We start from the raw sequence: 22466 nt of genomic DNA, 5'->3' as shown, positions 1-22466 counted from the left end.
TGAGCCTTCCTCTTCCGAGGCTTCTCTAGGGGGTTCTCCAGCTGGAGCCCCCCCCCCACATCATCCAGCCATTCCTTGACATGGAGTCATATTTTTTGTATCTTAACCTTCTTATTTAAGCTAGCCCTTGTTCCTTCCCCCTGTGGGCAGTCTTGTCAGATTGTCAGCATTTTTCACTTGTGATTTAAGAATGGGACGGGAGGCCCACGGAGACTAGCTCCCTGTAGTCTGACCGAAGAGGCTGGGAACCAAACTGTAGACTTCCTACAAGCCATGCATGCACTCTGCCACCTAAGGTACCCTTTCCCATGACAGGGGAAGCTGCTGCCAGAGGTGGATTTAAGGCAGCGTGGCTGGTTCTGCCACACTGGTTGCCAAGCCTAGAGGGCATCGCTAGGCACTGTGACTATGACATAGCGAATTGAGCAGAATGGAAGGTGAGAGGTGGGGGGGGGGATGCCAGATTTTGGCCTCCCACCAGGGCGCTGCTGAAATCTGAAAGACCGAAGTTTGCCCTGCTGCTGGCTGATACTGAGCAGGGGGGTTGGGGCTTGATGCTCACCCCATTCCCACCCCCAATTCTGTGGGGCCTTTGTCTATCTCGCCCAGCCCCATTTCACCTGCAGAACTTCCTGAAGCAATTAAATCTTTAAATACCAATAAATCCCCAGGCCCAGACAGGTTTGCTAGTAATTTTCACAAACAATACAAAGGCGTTCTGATTCCAATAGTGTGTGGATTATTTAATGATATATTAGGCAGACCTCCCCCATACCCCGTACTTGGAGACATTCAAAAATTACAAGCTTTCCTAAGCCACCCAGAAACCCAGCAGAAGTGGGAAATTATAGACCCATTTTGTTTCTTAACGAGGTCTATAAGCTCTTTTCTTTAGGCCTGGTTAACAGGCCGAAATTGCATGTCCGTGAATATTCCCAACCTCATTGCCACCTGCATTCCTTTAGCTGAAGAGGCTGATTAATGAGGGTCACCAGTGAGCGATGACCGCTTGCGCAAAGAGCAAAGGTCAGAGCTGGATTATCCTAGCACAAGTCTGCACAGCCTGTTGCCCACCAAGCCAACTGCTTCTCACCGGTTGTACGTTTTGTTCTGCCATTGCCCCTGCTCCTGCAGACAAGGCAGTGGAGAATAAGAAGGGGGCACATTGAGCCAGCCTGCAATGACTGGGTTGGGTTGGTGGGTCATGAGAGGTGGCCAGGGGGCAAAGGAGGAGCCACGGCCTCTTGCTTGTTGGCTCTCTACCTGGCAAGCAAGCAGGTGGCATCAAGGACAACGCATGAGGAGGAAGAGGCACAGATGGCAGTGGGAGCATTGAACAGGGTAAGATCACTTGTATGAGGCTCATTGAGGATGTCTTATTTATTACTTATCTACTGCATCTTTCCTTTTTTTTGTAAGTATCTTTTCCCAATATCATTCCAATAACAGCCTCATTATAACAATGCCAATTTTACCCAATTAATACAGTTATTAAAACCAATCATTTATATGCATAACGTATCCACTGCGTTTTTGGTCCCACCTTTCTTCCAAGGAGCTAGATCTCCTCCCCATTTAATCCCAACAACCCTGTGAGGTGGGTTAGGCTGAGAGTGAGTGACTGACCCAGGGTCATCCCAGCAAGCTTTAGCGATGGCTGAGTGGGGATTTGAATCCTGGTCTCCCAGGTCGTAGTCAGACACTCTCAACACTACGCCCAAGCCCCCCCCCCCCAAAAAAAACCCTGGATCAGTGCTGATGTCACCGAATGCCAGTTGTTGAGGAGTGAAACTGCAGGAAAAGGTCATTTCCTTTTTAAAATCTTAAAAATCTAAACCACACTTATTGCGTATTTGCTCAACACCTTGACATATCACCAGTATACTCCGAAAGAGCTTCCAGGGCCTTCCTTCTGACCTTTTGATATGGAGCTCGCTGATTCCAATATGGCATTAATTTCCCTTCTTGTTCCACTGATTCCTTTTTTTTGGCATGCACTCTTCCTGAAGACTTTTGCACCAGTATTCACTGTTATGCATCCACTTTCATACTCTCTAAGAGATGGAAGGCCCCCCCTCCCTAGTTTCCCCATTTATAATCCCCACCATGTTTTAAACACTGAGCTGAAATCAAGCCATTCAGTCTACCAAGTTAGCAATTCGTGTCTTTTGGCTTTACCTGCTTCCACCCACCTTAATTTTCTGGCATTCACAACAAATATGCAGAATCTTGTGGACATTTTTGTATTGTCTTCATGCGCTTGCGGGGGGGGGGGGCAGAGATCTGTGGGGAGCCATGGGGCTGGACTCTAGGAATCTTTAGTCTTATGTTCCATTAGAGGGTGATCTTTCTCCCTGGTCCCATTTGATGGGAGGTGGGGTAGAATTTGAGGGAGTGGAGGCCTGAGGGCAGCAGGGGGACCTTTTTTGATTGTTTGTTTAAATGGAAGTTAAGTTGCTCAGACGTTTCTGAAGAAAGTTAGAGCAAAGAAACCAGAGGCAGCTCTAGAGCTTTGGTACTCAGCAAGTAGCGCCATTGCTAGGGATGCTTAATCGCTGTTGCTAAGCAACCAGAGGAAGGAATGTTGACACCCCCACTTCAAAGGGGGGGGGGCTCCCAGAGCAGCTCATCTCTGGCATTTGACCCACAGTCCTTTCTGAAATGCCGAGACTGTTCTGGCGCAACAGTGATGGGACCAAATACTGCAGGATCTCCAGCTTTGCACAGGCCTAGATTATGTTGTCTTGAATCCCAGATAAAAAACAGTTCTGAGAACTGGAAGGCGGTTGCGCTGCTCAGTTATTTGGACCACAAATCCAGAATGGGGATCCCAGCCCCCGGGGGGGATGTGCCGTTGTCTAATTTCCTGACTCCAGACAGACACAAATCCTAGCCTTTGGCTCCCTTGCTGGCATTCAGCGTAATGAATGATCTGTCCTCCTTGTTTCTCTCCTCTTCCACTGTAACACTGTAATTAACTTAATTACCAACAGATTCTCTTTTTTTATGGAACTTAAAATGGAAATTAAATTTTGCACCTAGGTTTACAGACTGCTAACTAGACTCAAACAATCAAGCTAGGCGCCGGGTCCTTGAGAATGTATGATTTGCATATTCATGATGTTAATAGGGTTCAGAAGGTATATTTGCAACTGATGAAAAGGATAAATTAAATCTCATTTGCATATGGAGAGTTGTTTTTAACTGTTCGCATCCCAGCAGTGCTGGCAACATTGATAGGCAAGGCTGATTGGCAGGCAACCCTCTTTCTCCTGCTCAGGAAAAAATGGAGGTTGCGAACATGCTATGCATTCTACCCTACCCTTTCCCAAAGTGAAGTTCCAGGGGTGAATTACAGCCTCAGTTTTCTTCATCTTGTTATGTGCCTAACTAGCTAGAGCAGGGGACGCGGGTGGCGCTGTGGGTAAAAGCCTCAGCGCCTAGGGCTTGCCGATCGAAAGGTCGGCGGTTCGAATCCCCGCGGCGGGGTGCGCTCCCGTTGCTCGGTCCCAGCGCCTGCCAACCTAGCAGTTCGAAAGCACCCCCAGGTGCAAGTAGATAAATAGGGACCGCTTACTAGCGGGAAGGTAAACGGCGTTTCCGTGTGCGGCTCTGGCTCACCAGAGCAGCGATGTCACGCTGGCCACGTGACCCGGAAGTGTCTCCGGACAGCGCTGGCCCCCGGCCTCTAGAGTGAGATGGGCGCACAACCCTAGAGTCTGTCAAGACTGGCCCGTACGGGCAGGGGTACCTTTACCTTTTTAGCTAGAGCAGGGATGGGGAACTGCTTGCAGCCCAGGGACCAAATTCGCTCACGGGGAAGCTTCTGGGGTCCACATGACAGTGGTGGGTGCTGCCCTCCAGCCGCATAAAAACCAGTGGTTTCTACATAGGCACACAAATCTCCCCACCAGTGTGGTGTAGTGGTTAAGAGCGGTAGTCTCGTAATCTGGGGAACCGGGTTCGCGTCTCCGCTCCTCCACATGCAGCTGCTGGGTGACCTTGGGCCAGTCACACTTCTCTGAAGTCTCTCAGCCCCACTCACCTCACAGAGTGTTTGTTGTGGGGGAGGAAGGGAAAGGAGAATGTTAGCGCTTTGAGACTCCTTAAAAGGGAGTGAAAAGCGGGATATCAAATCCAAACTCTTCTTCTTCTCTCTGTCCCCCTCCAAGCAAAGGTCACAGACTGGCTGGACACAGAGGAATGGTGGGAGGCACCAGCTGGGGAACCCCCCAAGGGATGAAAGCTCACTGTTTCCCTCGGGCTGAAGCTCATCGGTTGGGCTTCATTCATCACACTGATATGATAACATAGCAGCCATTGCAATGCTTTGTGTGGGTCTGTCTGCCCTTGCAGTTAACTCGGGGGCTGCAGTTAGTGCAGAATGCTGCAGCACGATTGCTGACGATGAACAAGCCCCCGTCAGCTTCTGGATCAATTACAAGGGTAGCCCCGCACAGGGCATTGCAGTAACTCTGCCTTTGAAGTTAATAGTGCTTGGACTGCTGCTGTGGTTAAGCTGTATTGATCCAGGAGCAGCCACAGCTATCATGGCAGCTGATGCTGGTAAAAGGTGCTCCAAAGCTGGAATTTCCTCCTCTGAAGCCCCAGTTTGGGTCCAGGCAGCTTTGAGAGGTGAATGTCATTCTAATGCCTCCCTCACAATTAACACCACCCATGCAAAACGTAACATGAAATCCTTACCTCGCCAGGAACAGTGGAGTTGAAGAGAGCTTGTACAGGTGGCCTTCAAGTAGACAGCTTTTGTAGGGAGGGGCAAATCCTGTTAGGTTTGCTGAAAGCACTTCAAGATGTATACAAATGGACATCTTCCTTAATGTTGTGATTACCTTTTGCAGCCAATCTGTTGGTGCTGATGGGAGATGGTTTTCCTAGTACCTATCACAGTGCAAGTGGCAATTTTCATTGGGGTTGCAGCTGGAGAGAGGAAGGTTAAATATCCCCACCCAACATGCTGCTGCCCCATTGATACCTACCCCACAGCTAACTTTTAAAAACCCAAGCATGGCTACCAGACATTCCATTGTTCCAATTTGTGTCCAGACATTGCTTTTGTATCCAGTGTCTGTTTTGGCTCTTGGTGTAGCCACTTGGACGCCATGCAACATCTTGACATAGCATGGTGCTGATAACACCAAGGCTGCAAGTTTGATCCCTGTATGGGACACCTGCATATTCCTGCATTGCATGGGGTTGAAGTAGATCAGGAGTCAGCAAAATTTTTCAGCAGGGGGCCGGTCCACTATCCCTCAGACGTTGTGGGGGGCTGGACTATATTTTGAAGGGGGGAAATGAATGAATTCCTATGCCCCACAAATAACCCAGAGATGCATTTTAAATAAAAGGGCACATGTAAAAACACGCTGATTCCTGGACCATCCGCAGGCCAGATTTAGAAGGCGATTGGGCCGGATCCGGCCCCCGGGCCTTAGGTTGCCTACCAAGTCTATGATTCTACGGTTCTGTGTGAGCGAATTTACTTGCATGGCCCTGCATCAGATAAAGAGGCACATGGACACACAGACAGAGAGAAACAGAGAAGGGAGAGAGAAGTTTAACCTCTGCAGACCTGGATTAGGAGAGCTGGTGAACTCCAAAGAATGACAAATCACACAACTCAGAGTAACAAACGCTTAAGAAAGCCAAACTAGGAGAAAGTAATTTACCAGGGATTGCTCCCAGAAAATAGGGACTATTGCTGCTAATTAAGGGCAGCTGAAGAGTCTGCATCTCACTGCTTATTGTTAATGGAGAGGGTGGGCTGTTAGTGATTTTGGGGACTGGGAATTGCAGCAAGCAAAGACTCGGGTTTATTAAAGCGATGTGGCTTTGATGTGGCACTTGGAATTAAAGCCGGCATATATAAACAGCTTTTTTTGTGCCCTGGAGAGGCTAGACCTAAATGTTGCAGGGGGTGGGGGTGGGGGTGGAAGGTGAGTGCATTTATATATTTGTAGAGTTGGAAGGGACCCCATAGGTCATCTAGACCAACCCCTTGCAATTGCAGGAACCACATTTGAAGAATCCCCGACAGATGGCCACACATAACCTCTGCTTTAAAACCTCCAGTGGAGGAGAGACCACCGTCTTCCAAGGGAGCCTATTCCACTATTGAATAGCTCTTACCGTAGGAAAGTTCTCCTTAATGTTTTAGCCAGAATCTCATTTCTTGTAATTTGAGTCCATTGTTTTGGATCCAGCTAGAACTCTGGAACAGCCAATGAAGTTGGAAGATTCAGGGCAGACAAAAGGCGCTCCTTCAAATAGCACATTGTTAAAACTATGTGGGAATCTGTTCCCACAAAACGTAGTGATGGCCACCAACTTGGGTGGTTTTAAAAGAGGGCTAGATAAATTCATGGAGGGTAAGGCTATCAAAGGCTACTAGTCACGAGGGACACTGTTAGAGATACTGTGCCTCTGAATACTGCCTGCCGGGGATGGCAGGTGGGGAGGGAACTATAGCAAACATGTCTTGCCTGTAAGGACAAAATATGTGCTCTGTCATGGAGTTATTTCCCCCACCACACCATTTTCCACCACTGATTAAAAACCAAGATAGTGCATGCTCTATTGGTTGAAGATGTACTAGAAAAACATAATCACCCTACAGTATGTTATGTAGTTGAAAATGTATCTCGGCAGTTCACACAGATTATCCAGCAATCTCCAACATTATGCTTTCCCTTTCTTTTCATTTTTTAAAAACCAAACCCACTTCATCGTGTGCTGTTCGCTGCATCCATTTAGTCTGAAATGGCCCTCTCCAGCTTTGATTTAAAAGCAAAGAGGGTGATTTGCTGTATTTGTTGAAGAAACACCGTTGTCCAAGAATGTGTAATCAGCAATTCAACATGAAACTCACAAGGTACGGTCTGTTGTTACATTGCAAACTGAGTGTTCCTGCGCTCATGTCCTCCTTTCTGGGCTTCCCATTTATTTATTTAAAATACTTAATTACCACTATGTCATAGATCGGTAGATAGACAGATGATAGATGATAGATAGATAGATAGATAGATAGATAGATAGATAGATAGATAAGGTTAATAAAACTTAAGACTGTACAATACAGGCCATATTAAAAAAAAGTTAGCATCAGCAAACCATTGTAGAAGGAGTTACAGGTAGGTAGCCATATTGGTCTGCCATAGTCAAACAAAATTAAAAAATTCCTTCCAGTAGCTCCCTACTGGGAATGGGTGATTGGCTGATAGGTGTGGTAAACCTGTTGATGACTGTTAATGACTGCAGTTGGTCTTACAGGAAAAAGCTTTCCATGGAGAGACCTGGTCTGAATAGAGACACTGGATTTTTATCTCATTATACATGATAAAGCTATTTTTAGCCATCTCACCCCTTGCTTTTTCCTGTAAGACCAATTGCAGTCATACCAATAACAAATAACAAACCTAGTTGGTCTCTAAGGTGCTACTGGAAGGAGGATTTTTTACATTGTAGAAGGATGCATTCTTAATTGCCTGCATAGGCCTGGTGGAATAGAATGGTTTTCAGCAGGTGTTTAAAAGTTCTGTGAATCTCTGCTGGCAGAGAGCTGCAGGGATCGTCCAATGTTCGTCTTAAACAGGGATATTCCATTTGGCTTTGCAGGCTGATCGTTGCTCATCAACCTGTTCCCTTGCTCAAAGAGGCCTGGAACTTTTTAAAAAGCTCTATAAACCACTGGCCCTCCCTGCAACTTAAGGCGATGAAATGCCATCGTGATGACATCCCTGTACAGAGTGCTTTGCAAATAATGTGTGAGAAGATCCCTGCCCCAAGATGCTTCCAATCCAGTAAGAGACACAGGGAGGCAACCAAGGAAGGAGTCTGGAATGGCAGTGAGTAGATTGTTGTGACACATTATCAGAATTAAAATCGCTGGTGTTTACTTTGTTTTTTTTGTTTTAACTACAGTGGTACCTCAGGTTACAGACGCTTCAGGTTACAGACTCCGCTAACCCAGAAATAGTACCTTGGGTTAAGAACTTTGCTTCAGGATGAGAACGGAAATCGCGCGGTGGCGGCACGGCAGCAGCGGGAGGCCCTATTAGCTAAAGTGGTACCTCAAATTAAGAACGGTTTCAGATTAAGAACGGACCTCCAGAACAAATTAAATTCTTAACCTGAGGTACCACTGTACAGTATCTGTATTCTGCTAGCTGAAATTGATTTGCACTGTGTGTGTTTTACACATGCTTTTATTGCTTATTAGTATCCTGATGTTATTTTAATGCAGAGGTAGGGATCCTGTAGACCTACAGATGCTGTTGGACTACAACTCCCATCATTCCTGGCCAGCCAAAGTAATTAACAAAGGAACTAGTTAGACCAGTTCGCCAGGTGGTGACGTACCCATTCTACCTTCACATACACATGATCATAGGTCTTACAAACTGACCCCCACCCCCAATCTATAACAATATATATCAGGTTTGGGTTTTTAAACATTCCAATATGTGGGAGTTTGATTTGTATGACAAACTGAGAATGGATGCATCTCATCTATTGGAAAGGCACATGTTGAAGGAGAGAGCTCTACAGTTATTTGGGCACAGAAGCCAGAAACTAGCCTCGTGGGGAGAGGTTTGATTTTCTGCCCTCTGCCTACCTAGGTACCATCCATCCTTGCATTAACAAGCACGGCTAATTGGATGAAATGGAGATGTCTCAGGTGGGAACCCTATTCAGTTGGAATTTTGCTTGATGGGGTTGTGTGGCCAGGGGAAAGGATGTTGAACCACAGTGAGGCATTGTGCATATGCGCCTCACTCAGCCCTGTGGCTGAACTCTGTTTCCATTGCCAGGGACGGACGTAGCCAATGACTCAGCCTCCAATGCTCCAGATTGATTAAGGAGTCCTGTTCCCTTCCTTCCCCAGCTTGGCAGCGGCTGAAGCCGGGAGGTCCTGGGCACCCATTCAAGCGGCAATAAAAATTGAGGTATTTTGTGTTTGTTTTACTTACAAAATAAACAATTCTCCACATTTGATGAGCAAGCAATTTCATAAATGCCGCAGAGCAAACAGGCCACCGGAGTTTCACCTCGCATATTTCTGGCTAGTTTCTCTCAGCTGCTGCTTGGGAAGGAAAGGGAACGGCTGATGCAAGATAGCCGGGAGCAGGAAAGGTGCAGAAGCTACAAGAGGGGAAGCAGGTTTGACTCAGGCTTTTGTTTCACGAGGCTATCAATGCACCTGAAGTTGGCTGTTTATTTTGCTCCAAAGACCAGATTGGGCAAATCCCACAATTAGGGTTTCCAGGCCAGGAGCATCTTGGATGTTGAGATTTCAGGGCCGAAATCTGAGGCTGAGGAGTGAGCCCTGGAGGTGGAGCTTAATTGGGAGAGGGGAAGAGGGCAGACCTCCTGTCTGCAGAGTCGACACAGTGATTTGCAACTGGCTCCTGCCAGGCTGAAGGTTGCAAACTACGCACGTCGTCTTCTTATTGTGCAGGTCAACATGGGGGTTATGTTCCAGGAATAGCATGTAAACATACTGGGTGCAATGGCAGGTGTGGCCACCCTATGCATCACTCAGTATGTGGAGAATGCAGGACATTGCCCACCTCAAAGCTGTGATCCAGCCCATGAACTCTGCCTCCCCGCTTTCTCCCTGCCTTCCATCTTGCAAATGTTAACTCTCTTGTGCTCACTAGCACAACCCTCTTAAGTTCAGCTGAGGGGGAGCTTTGGTCCCCTTTGGCCTCATCCAGAGAATAGTTAATAAATGGCCAAAGGGGAGAGGTGGATCTCCCACCTGCTAGAAGTTGTTGTTTAGTTGTTTAGTCGTGTCCGACTCTTCGTGACCCCCTGGACCAGAGCACACCAGGCACTTCTGTCTTCCACTGCCTCCTGCAGTTTGGTCAAACTCATGCTGGTAGCTTCAAGAACACTGTCCAACCATCTCGTCCTCTGTCGTCCCCTTCTCCTTGTGCCGTCCATCTTTCCCAACATCAGGGTCTTTTCCAGTGAGTCTTCTCTTCTCATGAGGTGGCCAAAGTATTGGAGCTTCAGCTTCAGGATCTGTCCTTCCAGTGAGCACTCAGGGCTGATTTCTTTCAGAATGGATAGGTTTGATCTCCTTGCAGTCCATGGGACTCTCAAGAGTCTCCTCCAGCCCCATAATTCAAAAGCATCAATTCTTCAGCGATCAGCCTTCTTTATGGTCCAGCTCTCACTTCCATACATCACTACTGGGAAAACCATAGCTTTAACTATACGGGCCTTTGTTGGCAAGGTGATGTCTCTGCTTTTTTAAGCAGAGACATTTTTTAAGCAGAGACATTGCTAGAAGTGCAACGCTTTATTTCCTCTGCACGTTTTAATGTGTGTCCTCGCCGCCCCCACCGCTGCCCAGTCTTCTGAGCCTTTAATTTCCCCCTCGCCTACCGACTGCATTAACGGCTTCTATAAATGCTCCTTCGATTAAATGCAGCTTCCTTTAACCAAGTGCATTTCACCAAACGGGGCCCCTAAACATTATCATTCCTTTGCCGGCCTTTTGGGGTGAACCGCTGCCCGTCTTCTGCTTTGCCGTCTCCAAGCAGTGCTCTCTCTCTCTCCCCCACCATCTTTCTCCTTAAAATAAAGGCCCATCTGGGCCTGCTCTTGGCAGGAACAAGATGTACCTTGACCTAAAGGGTCCCATCTTTCCCCTGGCATCTGCATGCTTGTTTTTGTGGCTTAACAAGGGAATCTTTAACAGGGCTTTGCTTTTTTCTTTTTCCTTCCCGCTGAGCTAAATTGGTTCCCTCCTTTCAGCAGTTTCCTCCCCTGCCTCCCTTCCCCGGCTTCCTGCCATTCTGCCCTTAAGGCCGGGTGTTTGTTCCGATCTCCTCTCTTCTGAAAAGGGCAACAGTGTCAGGCGCCGAAAGGGCAGCTCTGCAGTCATGTCTCTTCCCCCTGAGAGAACCTTTCGCACCTTGGGAATGTGAGAAAATATCTCCTGGGAGGGCAGCGCAACCTGTGGGTGTCAGCCAGGCCCATTCACAACTCTGGCCTCCAGGTGGTAGCCCCCTGTGGACTACCAACTCTTTTTAATGGACCAGCCCGCTGGCCACATGCCAGGGATACAGAGGCCCAGTTGTTGTTGGGCTTACCCCTGCCCAGCCACCATGGCCAGCAGTCAAGAAGCACGATGGGCTCCACTGAAGCAAACAGTCTAATTGGTCAACGTCTAAAAGATATTAAGCATCAGAACAACCTGGCCACTATAAGGAAATTCTGCCCTTGGTATGTTCAGTTCCCACCTCTCCATTTTGATTCTCTGGCCCCATATCTGCACAAACTTATTATCCCAAAATACAGACGTGCTTTTACACTTGCAAGACTGGATGTTTTGCCATCTGCGGTACTTGAGGGTCGATTCCAAAAGATCCCACCAGAAAAACGTCTTTGCCTCTGTGGAGATGGTAGCACCAAAACAGCGGCACACATCCTCCTGTCCTGTACTCTCTACAAAGACCTGAGGAATGAGATCATCACCCCACTCGTACTAACCATCTCAGGGCGCTCAACCACTGCCACAATGTCCTTTCTTCTATCAAATCAAAATGAGCAGATAACAGCAAAGGTTGCTAGGTTCATAGCAGGGGCAATCAGAATAAGGGCCACTAACTGACGGCTGATTCAGGACTTTAAATTGTGCTTTTATATCAAATTTCCTTTTCTGTAATGTTTTAGTTGCTATGGCCATTGGCTAATGCGAATAAAGTTTTATCTCTCAAGGAGGACTGGAGTTGGAGAGCAGCAGTATCTGTAAGGCTGAAGGTTCCCCTTTCCTTGCCACAGGCAACCAGGAATCCCATGCCGATGAATGAGTAGGCAGGCCATGAAAGAACAATAAGCTTCGCATTGCGTGACCACTCCTTCACACAGTGCGTAGCTGAACTGTGGGACCCCCTCCCACAGGAAACAGTGATAGGCACCAACGTGGGTGGCTTTAAAAGAGGAATAGACAAAATCGTGGAGGATAAGTCTCCCTGTGACTAGCAGCTTTGATGGCTGTGCTCTGCCTCCACCGTTGGGAATTGCGGGAGGGGAGTGCTCTCTTGTGCAGGATGCTGAACTAGATGGGGCCTTGGCCTGATCCTGCAGGCTCTTCTTTTGTCCTTAAGCTGCCTGAGAGTTGTTAGGCGGCCCCTTATTCCCCCACACCCCCCAGAAGTACAATTTTCAGAGTGGTTTAACAACCCCACTTCCCAGGGAAATTGTAGCTCTGGGGCCTCCTAACATCTCTCTTGGCACCCTTAACAAATCCACCTCCCATAATTCTTTGGGGGAAGCCATGGCGGTTTAAAGTGGAGCCACGGTGCTTTGAGGCTATGGCGTGAAGCGCTGGGTTGTCGGAATAACAACAGAGCATCAGGATGCCACCCAGGTGTGTGTGGAAATGATGGGCTTGTTTTCCCTGCTCTTATCGGTCCTCCCTCTGGTGAGCTCTCAGAAATGTTAATAGATTCTGAGTTGGGATTCCAAACTGCTGCTGTGCTATAAATAGGCCAGCGCACTGCGCCCGGTTTTAAAGGACTCTCATTGATCCATCTTCTCATGGTCCTGGGCCAGATGCCTTCCCTGGGTGAGTCCTTCCACATCCTCCTGGATATTCCTTCTTTTGCCCTTGCCAGTTCCTTGTTCTGGTTCCTAGCCTGGCTTCTTTTTCACATGGGAATGAATGAGCCCCTGAAAATGTATTTAAGCGGCATCGTTTTCACTGACAATTTAGAAATGTGACATCTTGCTCCTCCATTGCAGTCCTGCAAGGACCTCAGACCAGGAACAGTGTGAAGTCCTCTCTCTTAGCCTGATTAAAATGCCAGGATGCCGCTAGACGGGAAAGCCTTAATCCTCAAACAGGCCTAGAATCTTGATCCTGGCTTCTGTAAAGGAATATCTCGACTCTAGTTTCCCATGGACTGGCAGCACTGATTGCCCTCGCCTCCTTTTGCATACATTTAGGGACTTTAGGAGTGTGGCTGTGTTGTTGGCTGGGTCCTGCCCACCTGCAAACACTTTGTAACCTACTGTTAAAGCAATGTACTGTCTTTTCCTTGTAATAAGCCACTTTTCTGAGCGTTTCTTGGTGTGGAGAGTTCTTCATCGGGTAGAAAGGCAAGAGTTTACATGCATTTAAAGAAAGCATGACTGTCTCCATCCTGTATTTTGTTTCTCTCATAGAAAGTGCATGTTTGGGCCATATGTGCACTGGATATACATGTGGATTCAGACATAACACACCTGGGGCTCAGAGGCAGATTGCCTCTGAAGATGAATACCCTTCTCCACTTTCCTAGAACACAGCCCTTGTTAGACCTGCCTTCTGCTCTGAATGTGCCAGTTGTTGTTTTTAACAGTCGCCGCCACCACTCCTTGTAGCAGTGAGTTCCATAAGTGCTGCTTCTGTGATGAAGGATACCCTTGCGTATCCTTTTCTCTTTGGGGTGGGGTGGGGGCACAGGTGAGGCCAGTAGGCATCATTGCATATGAGTTGCACTGAGTTGCAGAATGATGAGAGGAGGAGGAGAATTTCGCTCTCTCCGTGCAATTCACCATTTTAATTTGCCCTACATCACTTAACTTACATTTTCCCCACCCTCTAAACCAAGAAGCCGCAAACAATTTTAGCCTTTGGTGGTGGGAGTTTCTGTCATGCGCCCTTTACCTTCAAGAGTTAATCCAGGAAACAGGTTGGCCTGTTATTGACGGTGTGGTGTAGAGCAGGGGTAGGCAACCTAAGGTCCGTGGGCCAGATGCGGCCCAATCGCTTTCTCAATCCGGCCCACGGATGGTCTGGGAATCAGCATGTTTTTACATGTGTAGAATGTGTGCTTTTATTTAAAATGCATCTCTGGGTTATTTCTGGGGCAAAGGAATTCATTAATCCCCCCCCCCCCAATATAGTCTGACCCACCACATGGTCTGAGGGACGGTGAACCGGCCCACGGCTGAAAAAGGTTGCTGACCCCTGTTGTAGAGAGATGCCTTGGATTGCTGTTTTCTCCCTGGCACCTAGAGCCACAAATAATTCAACTGCACAAAAACTTCCCCACTAATATATACCAGAAGCTGCATTTCCCAGGAAACATGAGCATGCTTTGAGCTCCCATGCCTCTTTCTTTCTTAGAAGACCTGAAGATTGACCCTTCTGTCAACCGGCACTTAATTCCTGAAGCAGGCTGTGTCTGCGTCGTGTTTTCAATATTGCCCAGGGTTGGTGTCTTGCTCCTAAAACTCAGGATATGAAAGCATGGCTGTCTGTTTGACTTCCCTCTGCTTTGCTGTTTCCAGTAATCACAGCCTTCTGTACTTTCCTGCCTTCGTAATTCGACTGAGAATATTCCTTATGAGGCTGGTTTTTAGGTGTTGTGGCAGTGGTGATGACTGCTGTTACCGAACTGAGAAAGATGGCAAAGGATAACTAAGATAATTCATAACGACACCTGGCTATTTATGTTTTGTTTTAGAGTGAGCCAAGGATTTCACATACTTTTCTCAGATTTCAGCTACCCTGTAATGTAGGCTAGAACAACTATTGTGTGGAAGCGGAGAGATTGCGGCCAACCGGAGTGTGTGTATGTGTCCCCCTACACCCTCGCTGGGGTGGCCCGTCTCGTTTTGCCGCCTGAAGCAAAAGGGGAAGGTGTTGCCAGGTGTGCCACCCCCTCCTGCCACAGCCTCGCTTAATGGTGTCTTCGAAAGGTCCAACAGAGCTCTCATGAGATTTTGCAGGGCTTGTCCATTGTCTCTCCAGAACCCAGAAGCTGCTGCAGCTGCTTCTCTTTGCTCTTCCACCAGTGTTGGGGGCACACATGTGGTGATGCCCCTTGGAGTCTACCACCTGAGGCAGCTGCCTCAGTCTGCCTCATGGATGGGCCGGCCCCGCTCTGCTGGTGACCTTGGCACAAGAGGCAAAGCCCAGCTGCCTTTCATGCTTTGATCCAGGCCTCAGTTCTGAGGTAACTGTTAAAGCCGTGGTTTCCAACGTGGGGCACCCCCCACACAGGGGGGCAATTTGATTTTTTAAGGGGGGCAATTCGAGAATGAGTTATTAACAGTGATTTTTTTGCAACTGTCCTTTCGTTCTTTTGCTTTTCTCTTTCATGGATGCCATGTTCTTTGGAAGTTTGTTTAGACCAAGTTAATGAATGGCCTTTCAGGCTTCCTCCATGTGAATAGGAGTTCACTTCACGAATAATAAAAATTATATGTCATGGGGTGGGCATCTTTTGGTGAGCGCCTTTCCCCTTTACTCTATTTCAAAAATTTCCTCTCTATAACTGGATTTGCCTATAAAAAAGCTGAATAACTTTCACCTGGACCCCCCCCCCAAAAATCGGTAGATCACTGCCAGTTTTTTATTCTGTGAGTAGATTGCAGTCTCTTGGGAGTTGGCTGTCCCTGGGCTAGACAGACAGTGAGGTAGAACTGAGACTATGACTAAGAGAGGCTGGGTTCAGCTTCTGTCTTAACCGTGAAGCTCACTGTGTGGCCACCAGCCAGCGACTCACTGAGCCTCGCACTTGGCTACACACCAGACATTTACGGCACATTCTCCCCCCTCCCCAAAGAATCCCGGGAACTGTAGTTTACCCCCCCCCCACAAAGAGCTGCAGTTCTCAGTGCTCTTAAGAGATTGCAGCTGCCACGATTCTTGGAGATGGAGGAAATGTGCCTTAAATGGTGTGTAGGCAGTCACTGTTTCACAAGGTGGTTGTGAGGCCACGTAGGCTGCCACCGATTTCCTCAGAGAAAGAGCAGATAATAAATACAAAAGAAAGAGAAAGAGAAAGACAGAGGTTAGATGGAGAAGGACATCTTGACAGCTTTCTAATGCCTGAGAGGACGCCAGGAAGAAGAGGGAGAGCTATTTCTTGCGTTGTCCTCTGACAGGCAGCAATGGCCTTGAAAAAGAGTACCCCACTTTGGGCCTGCCAGATGTTGGACTACAAGTCCCATAATCTCCCGCCATCTTTTCTTTTCCTTTCTTTTTAATTGGTGTGTGCCGCTTTTGGATAGTTGTCTGAAAAGTGGGATGAAAATACAGTAAATAAACATTTTTTAAAAAAATAAAAAAAGCTAGATAACGCTTCCCACTTGTTATAAATGGTGTCCTTTTCTGTGGTGGCCCCTAAACTGTGGCGCTCCTTCCCCACAGAAGTGCGCCTGGCACCTTCATTATGCAGTTTCCGAAGGATGCTGAAGAGGCCGCTCTTTACCCTGGCTTCTGACACACGAGATGTATATTTTCAGGACCCAACTTATTTTTTTGTGATTGTAAGTTGTTTTACACTCTCTCTCTCTCCCTCCCTCCCTCTCTCTCTCTCTCTCTCTCTCTCTGTGGGGGGGTAACCTGCCCTGGGACCCTAGGAGGAAAGGTGGGTAATTAATAAACAAACAAATAAAAAAAAACCACCCTCCTTCCACACTGGCCATGCTGATAGGAGCTGCAGTCCAAGAACATCTCAAGGACACCATTTTGCAACAGTGGGAAGCACACCTAGATTATAGGAGCTTTATGACATTCCAAAGCAATAAATGGTGAATAGGATTTACATGAGGAGGAGTCTGACCTTCCATTTGTTTTTAAGATAAAATGATGATGGTGGAGCAGAAAAAGAGTCTTCCAGGTTCTGTGTACTCCATGTGTTGAGTTTGAGGACGTGCCGGAAGGCCTGAGTGGCACATTCAGGAAAACACGTGGTACAACACAGTTTGGGAACACACCGTTTGAGAATACCAGCAGGGCTTCTGTGTTTGAGTGCTCTCCCTCGTGGCAAAACCTTTTGCCCAGTGGAAAGCTGGCATGATAGCAAAAAGGCGCCTCTCTTTTCTATGAACAAAGTGTTGGGTTGTTGTTGTTTATAATGTGGAGGAGCATTAAAGTATATTTCACTCAAACTCTGAATTGGTGCATTCCCTAGAAGACGTGAACTGTGTGTTGTTGCCCGATGGATTGATCAGTTGGTCTCTGGGATCCAACATAGGGTTGGTCACATTTTAGAATACAGTATTCTTCTCAATTTATAAGCATATCTGTGGTGTAGTCAGGAATTCAGGCACACTCTAAGCACCACCAGTCCTGGGCTGTCCCACAACATGCTGTTGAGGTTGCTGGTGGCTATTTTGGAATCGGGGACTCTTGTGCCTCAGGCAAATTGTAGCTGTGACACTGGGGATGTTTGTGCATAGATGCGGCTACCTCACCCCCTTGCAGTGAAACAGATAGATATTTCCTGCCAGCGCTCCTCTGTCAATTGGTTCTGTCACACAGGGTGGCCTTTGGCCATCATTTGGCAACTGGCGTGGCTCACCGTATAGACGGATCCCATTTTATTGCCAATTTTCCCTGTTGCAAACTGAGCAAAAAACAGTCCGTAAGAAAAAGAATAGGGGCTACGAACATAGTATTGAGATAAGAATCTCAAGTGGGTTCTGCTTTCCATCCCTGGGAAGCAAATCATTGCTAAGGCTGGTGCGTTAATTTGGCACACAGAGAGGAATTTGGGTCTTAGCAGTGAGAAAACATTCCCACCTTTGGTGTGCCCCAATTTTCAGAAGCTGGTGTCTATGTGGATAGTGCTGTTAAATGGTTTAGACACTAGGGGGCGCTGGACCCAACTGAGTGGAATCAGGGGATTTCTTGTCATTCCCAGAAGCTGATACTATCTACCCAAGCAGGGGAGAGAAGGTGCTCTCAGGTCCTGCTTGCAGGCTTCCCATATGCATCTGGTTTTCCACTGTGAGGACAAGATGCAGGAACTGTTGGCCTGATCTAGCAATAGGATATTATTATTCTAGTTGCTAGGGAACACTGGACTCAGTTGTACCTGGGTGGGTTTTTCTGTGTGGGTCATGTCATTCTATAGTTAAGTCAGCAGGTGGTGCGGGACTTAGTTTTATCTGGGTGTAGCCAAGAGTTATATTTTGGAGAGAGAGCAGAATCCTTGACCAGCTCCTTTACTAGTGTATGACCTCTCAGTCTTCTGCGACATGGTGCCAGAAGTCACATTTTAAATCCATCGAATCCTTATTAGACAAGGAAATTGGGCAGAGCTGCCTGACCTAGAAGCCTCCTGCTTTAAGAACCTAAGTGGAGGAGGAAGATTTGCTTATACATGTCTTGGTGACCCTCAGAAATGAGAGGAGCGCTGCCATTTTCTCAGCACACTTGGAATTGACCAGAACTGAAGTCAGCAAACATCCATGGAACGCAAGACACACCCCACCCTCCCAACAGAGAACCAGAAAAAAAGTCAAGCCAAGGTAGGGTGTTTGGTTTTTTTTTCTTTTTTCTAAAATCCATGATTAAAACCTGGTACAAACAGGTGAATATATAGATATATTTCTTTTAGTAGATGTAATATTTTTTTCCTTTCTCTTTCTCTCTCTCTCATTATACAGCAAACATTTGCAAATATAGAATTTCTTTTTCTCTCTCTGTACAATAGAGCGGTGTCGGTTTTTACAAGGCGACACACAGTACCTTTTCACGAAAGAAATGCACAAATGGGACTTCAGGCGGTTCGTAGTCTAAACTGGAAGACTCCATTTGCAAAAGGCCCAAAAAGAATTATCTTTTTAATGTTTATTTTTTTAATAAAAAAAAAACACACCTTCTGCTAACTTCTGATTTACCTTTTTGTGTGTGTGTGTGTTTCGTTTTTTACTTTTTGGTTACTGAAAGGAAGAAGAAGACAAAACTGTACACAGAGTCCACAAGAAACCACAGATTCATGAGTCATGCGATGCAGTCGTGGTTACTCCAGTATTCCTTTCATTTTGTGCCTCTCTTTCTCTTTCCCTGTTGTTTTTCACTCAGGTTTTTTTTTTAATTCAATTTTTCTGCTTATTTTTTTTATAAAAAGAAAACATTTCTCCCCCACTCCACCATTTACCTATTAGTTTTTCAACATTGTAGGTGTTTTCCTCCCTTTCTCTTTTCAAATTTGGTGTGGATCTCACGAATGCGAGACAATATTTTAATACCTCTCTGTCTCTCTCTCTCTGTTACATTATATAGAATAATTATAGATAAGTTATTTTTGTGTGTGTATGTGTGTTTTTAAAGACAAGTCTGGATTAAAAATAGCTGCTGCTGATTTCGTTTGTTTTGTTTTGGTCCAGTATTAAGTCACGAGTTACAGGTTTTGAGGACTCAGGACTTGTGCTGGGCAGACACCCCTTTCCAGTAGTCTAAGATGTCGTGCAGGTCCTCGTCTTTGGCAAACTGGACCTTTTTGCGTAGGGCGTGGCCAGCCGCCATGTACTCCTCCTCGTCTTTGTGGCGCTTGCGGTTCAGTTTGAAGCGCTCCCAGATGCTGTGGGAAGGCTTGCACGTGTACTCTGGGCTAGAGGTGTAGCTCAGGTTGTGGTACTGGGGGGAGAGCTGAGAGTAAGCCAAGTCCCTGGGCCGGGGCCTGGTCAAAGGTTCCAAGATGGAAGGCTTGCGCACGCCCATGCTCTCGTGCTGCTGCTCCCCCTGGTGGGACCCTGGGTACGAGTGCCGGTGCTCGCTGTACTGGCGGATCTTCTCGGCCTCGGCCCGCAAGATGGCGGCCGCCGGCGTCACAGTGAGGATGGTGTCTGTGGTTGGAGACGTCTTCTCGATATATTTGGCTTCGGATTTGTGGGCGGAGCCCTCAGAGCGGAAGGATCGGGGGCTCCGGATGGAGCCGCTGGAAGAGGTGCTGGAGCGCTTGGGGGGGCCCTCCATGCTGTGGTGCCTCTGCAGGGGGTGGTTGTAGCTCTCCTTGTAGACCGGAGCCAGGAAGCTGTGTTTGCTGGGGATCTGTTCGGACAGGAGCACCAGCTGAGGCTCGGCCGTGGACACCGCCCCCGACTTCACTCCCTGGAAGGAGGTGGACTCCGATTTCAAGGCATCGATGCAGTTGTTGATGATCTGGTTGACCTTGTCCACCTCCTTCGTGATGGTGGAGATCTCCGCCACCGAGCTCTGGCTGTCGGGCTGCAGGGGCAGCTCGCAGTCCCTCCTCTCGGGCTGCTCGCCCGTCCGCACCTCCATGTAGTTGCCCTTCGTGGCCTTGGGGGTCTCGCTCTTGTCGATCAGCTTGTACTGCTCGACTTCCCCCACGGAAGGGAGGTAGGGGATGCGGGTCATCGTCTCGCCGCCCAGCATCTGCCCTTGGGACAGCTGGGAGATGCTGGTCGCCTCCATCTCCGGCCCATACTTCAGCTCAATGATGGTCTTCTTCATGTTGATGGCAGCCTTCTTGTGCTTCTCCTCCTGCTGGCGCCTCTTCCGGAGGCAGTAGTACACCACCCCAAGGACAATCACCATCCCAAACAGGCAGCCCAGGATCGTCATGATGTAGTGAGTGGCCGTCGAAGGGCTGGGCACCGGCTCCTCCCGGTTATGCTTGTTGAGGTTGATGGTGAGGCAGGTATAGTTGTACCTGGAGACGCGGTTGGAGGACATCACGCAGTAGGTGTAGTCTTCGTTGGGGCCCAGGTCCGTCAGCGTGATGTCCTCCTTCTTCTTCAGCAGCTTGGTGAGGACGTTGTAGCGGCCGTTCTCGAACTGCGCCAGGGTGTACATCTTGCTGAAGGGCACCGGGATCTGCACGCTCAGGATGGCCGAGTTGTGGGTCAGCTGCTTCACTTTCATGGTGGGGAACAGGCCCGGGTCGATCACGGGGGTGTGCAGCGAGGCCTGGGGCGTGGTGCCGTCCCCAGAGAAGCACTCCTCCTCGGGGCACGGGCTCTCAGGCGGAGCGGTGGTCACCGGGTTCTTCAGCGGGATCAAGTAAGGCGGCATGGTGTAGGGGCCCCCGGTGCAGAGGGAGGACAGCATGCCCAGGGCATTGCGGTACCCGCTCCGGCCTTGGCCCAGAAGGTAGTAGCCAGAGTAGTCTGGCGGCGAGTCACACTGCATGCGGTCGTAGGTGCGGGTCATGTTGGTGAAGCCCTCGAGCCACTGGAGGAAGCCCAAGAGCTCGCAGGAGCAGTAGAAGGGGTTGCTGTAGAGTTCGCAGACAGACAGCTTGGCCAGGCCCCGGAAGGTGCTGCTGTCCAGCCTCTGGATTCTGTTCATCGACAGGTCAATGTTCACGATGTTGAGGCACTCCCCGAAGGCGTTGGGGGTGACGGTCTCGATGAGGTTGGCCTGGAGGTAGAGGTACTCCAGCTTCCCCAGGCCCCGCAGGATCCCCTCCGTCAGGTTCCTCAGGCGGTTGTAGCCCAGCTGCAGCACTTGCAAGTTGTACTGCCCGGAGAAGGCACCGTCCTCGACGTAGGAGATCTCGTTCTTGGTCAGGTTGAGGTATGTGAGATTACTGAAGCGGCTGAGGGAGGAGAACTGCACGCTCTTGATCTTGTTGTCGTTCAGCCTCAGGTCCAGAATGGTGCTGTTGATCTGCTGCGGGATGGACTCGTAGGGCGGCTGGTTCTGGCTGCAGATGGCCAGCCACACAAAGCCCTTCTCGCCCTCGATCAGCCAGCAGTCTGCCTGCGCCTTCCCCACGTACAGGAGGGAGACCGCCGCCACGCAGGTGCACAGGGCTGACGTCGCGGCCCACCGGCGGCCTGCCATTTGGGAGGGCTGGGCGGGGACGAGGGGCCTGCAAGGGGAAAGGGGCGACAGTCTGCCTCACAGCACAAGACCCCGCCTTGGGTTAGTGTTCGCCATTCTCTCCTTGCGCTCCATGGTTTCGGACCATGAAGGGAACATCCAGTCGGAGGAGGTGGGAAGGGGATTCCTCGTCCGGCGCTGATCTTTCCCAGGGTGCCCCCTTGGGCAAAAAGCTCTAGCAAAGGGCTTTCTGGCAAGCTGTCTCTCCTGCCATCCTATTGGGCTTCCTTCGGGGGGGGGGGGCGCAAGGAGGGACCTGGGCGGAAGAGGGAGGTCCGGCTCAGGCACACACTTCTCTCTCCCTCTCAGCAGGGCGTTTCCCGGTGCTCGTCTTGCCGCCGGCTTCTCCTTTGAGGCTCGGCTTCTTCTCCATCACCCTTCCTTGTCACGACTGCCTCTGGTAATGCTGCTTCTGCTGGGTTACTTGGGTCTCCTGCCGACAAAGAAGCAGAGAGGGGGGAAGGCAATTAGTGGGATTTGTCAAAGGGAAATGCAGCCCCTGTAATGCAGCACACTTCCCCCGCCCGGTAGGAATAATATAGGGACACTGGAAACTGCCTTTGTCAAGCAGTCTAGCTTACTGTTGTCGGCACTGGCTGGCAGCAGCTGTGCAGGGTTTTCCTAGCCTCACCTGGAGATTCTGAGCACTGAACCACAGGGACTTTTTGTGTACAAAGCAGACATCTTACCACCAGACTGCAGCCCTTCTCTGGATTTATTTCAGAAGTTGGAAATTATTTCACGAGTGTCCTTCATATATTGAGGTGTTGTTGTTGTTTACAGTAAGCTGGTGTGAGGCTGAGTGGAGACTGCTAGCCCTTTGTCCCCAAACACAGTTTTGATCCAGTCCAAGGCCCGC

At 48.8% G+C, this 22466-nt stretch overlaps 1 protein-coding gene across 3 annotated transcripts in view; it reads right to left on the bottom strand.

The window, feature by feature from the left end:
• Nucleotides 1-18283: 18283 nt before the first annotated feature.
• Nucleotides 18284-22466, bottom strand: part of ELFN1 (extracellular leucine rich repeat and fibronectin type III domain containing 1) — a 261693-nt gene continuing 257510 nt past the window's right edge. For all 3 annotated transcript variants that reach the window (XM_077918711.1, XM_028705543.2, XM_028705544.2), the window contains exon 4: nt 18284-22040. In XM_077918711.1, the coding sequence (XP_077774837.1) occupies nt 19175-21568 (2394 nt within the window). In that variant the 5' untranslated portion in view covers nt 21569-22040 and the 3' untranslated portion in view covers nt 18284-19174. The remainder of the gene's footprint in view (nt 22041-22466) is intronic.

Source organism: Podarcis muralis, chromosome 14, assembly GCF_964188315.1.
Source record: "Podarcis muralis chromosome 14, rPodMur119.hap1.1, whole genome shotgun sequence".
Taxonomy (NCBI): domain Eukaryota; kingdom Metazoa; phylum Chordata; class Lepidosauria; order Squamata; family Lacertidae; genus Podarcis; species Podarcis muralis.
The sequence above is the reverse complement of the archived record's forward strand: the minus strand, read 5'-3'. Positions and strand labels throughout refer to the sequence as shown.